Source organism: Ammospiza nelsoni, chromosome 32, assembly GCF_027579445.1.
Source record: "Ammospiza nelsoni isolate bAmmNel1 chromosome 32, bAmmNel1.pri, whole genome shotgun sequence".
NCBI lineage: Eukaryota > Metazoa > Chordata > Aves > Passeriformes > Passerellidae > Ammospiza > Ammospiza nelsoni.
The window spans coordinates 2,248,951-2,254,109 of NC_080664.1; the positions used below are offsets into that span (position 1 = coordinate 2,248,951).

Sequence of the window (5,159 nt, forward strand, 5' to 3'; positions counted from 1 at the left end):
CCATCATGGACATGCTCCTTTGTCTGGGTGTTTCACCCAGGTTGGATTTTGCCCCCACCTGTTCTCCTCCTCCTCAAGGAGTGAGCGATACATGGCGATCTCAATGTCCAGGCCCAGCTTCACATTCAGGAGCTCCTGGTAATCACGGACAAGCTGAGAAAGGTCATCCTTGGCCTGTTGGAGGGCATTTTCGAGCTCCTCTAGCTTTTCCTGGCCATCCCTGACGGCCGAGCTCCCACGGTGCTCAGCATCTTTAATGGAGTCCTGGAGGCTGGAATTCTGCAGAAGGAACAAAGGGAACATGACCATGTCCCATCTGTGGGGAGGATTTTATAATAGAATCATGGAATATCCATTGTCAGGAGGGAACCACAGGAATCATCAAGTCCAACTCCTATCCCAGCACAGGAAAACCCCCAAATCCCACAATTTTCACACCCTCCTGCCATTCCTTGGAAATCAAAAGGCTTTTCTCAGTGACAGAACAGCAAAAATACATTGGACTGGGTAAATAAACACAATTAAACCCCATATAGGTTCCAAAAATCTAAATCTGCTTCAATTGGAAGAGAAGACTCCATCCCTAAGTTTGCCTCCAAACTGTCTGCTACATACTGCACTGAGATCCCATGGAAAAGGGGCTTAAGCCATTTAGTCCTGCTGGAAAGTATCAGCTTTACCCTTTTCCTTGCAATTTCAGTTTCTGGTTGGAGTCTTTGGATGCGCCTGGCAAGTTCCTGGATTTCCTGGTGACTGTTCCTCAGCTGCTCTTGTTGACTCACCCACATGTTCTGCAGGTCCTGGTACTGATGGAAGAGGACACAAGACATTTTTGGCTTCTTTTCCAATGAGGAGATTTGTGTTCCTGTTCCCCTGGCGTGCACTCACCCTGCCCCGGTACATGGCATCCACTTCAGCCGTGCTCCTGTGGGCTATCCCCTCGTATTCCCGCCTGACCTCCTCGATGATCCCATCCATGTTCAAGTCCCTGTGGTTGTCCATGGACAGAACAACATCAACGTTCCCAGCAACCGTTTGCAGCTGGGACAGCTCCTGCAGGGAAAACCAGATTAGGGATTTTACCAGTCCTTGTGGTCAGTCCAGGTCTTTATGAGGAAAAAAATGGGACCTTGTGGCCAATTTCCCACTGGAATTTCTCCACCTGCAGCCCCCAGGTACCACTGTACCCCCACCACTTGTAATTTGCAAGGTGTTCTAGCCTTTGGGACACACAAAAGGTCAAGGATAATTAATTCTCCAAGCCAAAAAATCCCACCCAAGCAAAATTTCTGGGAATCTCCAGAGGGTGCGTCCTTCAAGACCTAAGGGTAAGATTTGAATCACTCACAGCTTCATATAAACACCGGAGGAACTCCAGCTCCTGCCTCAGGATATCCGCTCGGATGTCAAACTCCATTTTTCCCATGTAGGCACTATCCAGTTCCTGTAAAAAACCCCAAAAATATTGTAATATATTTGTATGCTGTTGACCCAAATGCTCCACTGAAGCACAATTCTTGGGATATTTCCATAAAGCCTTCATTCCTAGGATCAAATAGTGGCCTAGAGATCTCAGATTTCATTTGAAAAGCAAGAGGAACAAAGGGAAAGCATTCAAGATTAAAAAATTGGCTGGGAAATGAGTACTACAGCTGCAGCAATAAATCTGTTCCTGGGGAACATGAGAAATGGGAAAACACAATTTTTATTCATACTTCTAGTAAAAGGTTGCCTAAATTTTCTCTTCACAGATAGTTTTATTTTTCTAAGCCATCTACAGATATTATTTAACTTAACGACAATATTCCACCTGGATTGGGATTGAGTGAATAGGGAAAAAACAGCACTTTTTAGATATTTGTCCTACAAAGGACTGATTCATTCTCTAGAGGAAATAATCCATCCTCAGTCTTGTTCTGGTTTTCATTTACTTTGGTTAAAATTAGACAAAGCTCAATAAAAACTTCATCTTTTGAGAACCTTGTCAACCATCCAAATATGCTTTTATTTCCGTGGCTTTGATTTGCTCAGGATCTCAGGTTAATTCACCTTTTTAAGCTCCACAAACTCCTCCTCCTTGGATGTGCGTTTGTTGATCTCATCCTCGAATCTGGGGGACAGAAGGAAGTAGATTATTATCTATTATCTATTATCTATTATCTATTATCTATTATCTATTATCTATTATCTATTATCTATTATCTATTATCTATTATCTATTATCTATTATCTATTATTAATGAATGTATTTAATTAATCTATCCATTACCTTTAATTATTGATATTAATTGTTAAGTCAGGTGAACCAGTAAACAACAGAATCAACCAAACACTGAATCTGTTGAGTTTTCATTTTACTTTAATTGCAATTTCTGTCAAGTGCCAGAAATTTTCTCCTCTGCAAAAAGAGGCACTAAAACAGCCCAAAAAACGGGGTCAGTACAGATCACTTCTAAATTTAGTAATTCTGAACTAAACTTTCCATTTTTCAGAGCTGTGGGTGGACATAAATTATCTAAGCCAGAAAAGGTGACAACTCTTCCCAGCTTGACTCCAAGCTCAGCTCTGTCCCTTCCCACCAGAGCCCCACGAGTGGAATCTTGGGTCACTTACTGCTAGAGGGGAGAAAGAAAAGGAAGAGTCTGGGAAGGAAAAAGGATGGGAGAGATCATCACAAACTTTGGTTTTCCTCTCATTTTTGGGAGTTCAACCCTTAGCAAACTCTTCCAGCATCAAAGTCAAGCCCCATAATGCACCTGAAGAAGAGCAGGGCTAACAAACTCCAAAATCCTGCAGACGCAAAGCTGAGCTTTGCCATCCAAGGGCACAATGAGCATCACCTAGGAAAATCCTAGCACCTGTTTTCCCAGATTTGTGACTATTCACCTGTTTTTATAATCCTCAACAAGCTGGAGCATGTTGTAGGCCTCAGGATCCAGCTGCTCCTTCTGGCTCTGGAGCGTCTCGAGCTGCCGCTGCAGGTTGGTGATGTAGGCCTGGAAGAAGCTGTTGATGTTCCTGCTCTCCTCAGGGCCAGAGCTTTGCTGCTGCAGAAGTTCCCACTTGGCCAAGAGTGCTTGATTCTGCCGCTCCAGACACTGAACCTGAGAGGTGAAGCAGATCCAGAGGGGCTGCATGTCTCCAGAGGGCATCTCTGCCATGGAGACAGGCTGGGAGAGCTGGGGGTGCTCACCTCGAGAGGAGAAGGGAAAGGAGACCCTGGAGCCCCTTCCAGTGCCTAAAGGGGCTCCCGGAGAGCTGGAGAGGGACTGGGGACAAGAGCCTGGGGAGAAAAGACAAGGGGGAACGGCTTCCCACTGCCAGAGGGCAGGGATAGATGCAATGTTGGGAAGAAATTCCTCCCAGACAGGGTGGTGAGGCCCTGGAATGGATTTCCCAGAGGATGCTCCATTCCTGGAAGTGTCCAAGGCCAGGTTGGATGGGGCATGGAGCAGAGGGATCTACTAGAATGTGTTCCTGCTCATTGCAGGAATTGGATGAGCTTTAAGGTCTCTCTCAACCCAAATCACTCCACAATTTCTATAATATTGACCAGGTGATAACCTGGACACCCAAAAGTTTAGGAGGGAAAGAAGAGTCACAGACATGCTAATTTTTCAGGACTATGGAATCTTAAACCTCCTCAGTGTAACCAACACGTCCTGTCCAGTGAAATAGGAAACCCTGAAGTCTCCCCATGTAAAAGAGAGAAGCAGAAAGAGAGACACCTCCCAGAAACCAGCAGGATAGAAGAGCTTTTGTGGTGGGTTTGATTAGATGCAGAAGAGAAGACAAAACTGGAGAGATGGAAAATAATGAAAAAGCTGAAGATGGACCACCTAGTAGAGGGCAGGACTTCCAAACCAAGAAGTGATTTGTTTAATAATTCAGAGAAATTGAATTCACTTGCAATTTCTGGTAAGTACAAGCCCCTGCAAGAAAGGCACTAAAACAGCCTGTTCTTGCAAGGTTTGGCTTTGCTTGAGAAAAAAAATACTAACTCATCAAGATGTCCTAGTCCCTCACCCATTTTTTTCTGCTGGCATCAACAACCTCCAGGCACCGGAATACAGGAATATATATTCCCAGAAACGCCTTTCCTCAAAAGAGGAGTGAGTCTATGTGCCGGTGACATCTCAGCAGTTTACTGTCCTGCCACAAAAGACAACTCCAAGATCTTTAGCCCAAGGCAAAAAGTGATTCACAGAGCAGGGACCCATTGTGAGCTTCACAGCAGCATTGGGAATTCAGCCAGTGCTGGGATTTTTTGGGGGAAGAAGATGGAACAGGAAGGTGTCCCCATGACTCACTCCTACCTTACACTTCCCCCTTTCCAGATAACAGCACAGAGACCAGGACTCACCTTCTCGATGAATGAAGCAAATTTGTTGTTGAGAGCTTTGATCTGCTCCCTCTCATCCGAGCGCACTCGTTGGAACTCGGGGTCCACCTGGAGCCGTATTGGCCTCAGCAAGTTGGTGTCCACATGGACCTCCTCAATGCCTCGGAGAACTCCAGCCTGCCCCAATCCCTGCCCAGCCCCTTGTACCCCTATGCCAAGGCCTCCTCCGAGTACCTCCCTGCCTGAACCTCCTCTGTAGGTGCCACCAAGCCCTGTTCCACCACTTTGAAAACCTCCCACAAAATATCCTCTTCCGCCAAAGCCCCTCTCCGGCTGTCTCCAGCCACCAAACCCAAGGCATCTCCCATATCTTACTCCTTCTCCTCCGTAGCCTCCATGAGTATAGACATTCCTGAACCCTCCAAGGTTGTGGAGGCTCCTGCTGCCATACCCATGCCCAAACCCTCCGAATCTCCCATCTCCACCACCCAAGGTCCCGCAGTGAGCAGAAGAAGAACTGAAACTCCTGTCCCCATATCCAGAGAAATATCGTCTCATGGCAGCACTTCCAGGTGGGAGAGCTGATGTAGAAGGTGGTAAAACAGGAGGAGAAATGAGAATGAAGGATCCTCAGCTACTCCAGAGGAGTAAATGGAAGTTCTCCTTTATACGTTCTGGAGGAGCTCATCTCCATTCCGTAGTAATTAGCAGGTCTCTAATGTTGTTATTAGGTTTGGTTCATCAGGCAGCAATTAATGGATGCCCAGAAAGGTCAGATAAACACCAGCACCAGTGGGGCAGTTGTGAAATTCCCCAA

The 5,159-nt window shown here is 46.1% G+C and overlaps 1 protein-coding gene across 1 annotated transcript; it reads right to left on the bottom strand.

The window, feature by feature from the left end:
* Nucleotides 1-209: 209 nt before the first annotated feature.
* LOC132085729 (keratin, type II cytoskeletal 1-like) lies at nt 210-4,900 on the bottom strand. Its single transcript, XM_059491158.1, has 6 exons — nt 4,364-4,900; nt 2,887-3,104; nt 2,050-2,110; nt 1,349-1,444; nt 783-1,053; nt 210-279 (listed from the first exon to the last, which is right to left on the bottom strand). The coding sequence occupies exons 1-6, from the start codon at nt 4,898-4,900 to the stop codon at nt 254-256; spliced, it is 1,209 nt and encodes a 402-aa protein (XP_059347141.1). The 3' UTR covers nt 210-253.
* Between the last annotated feature and the right edge of the window lie 259 nt (nt 4,901-5,159).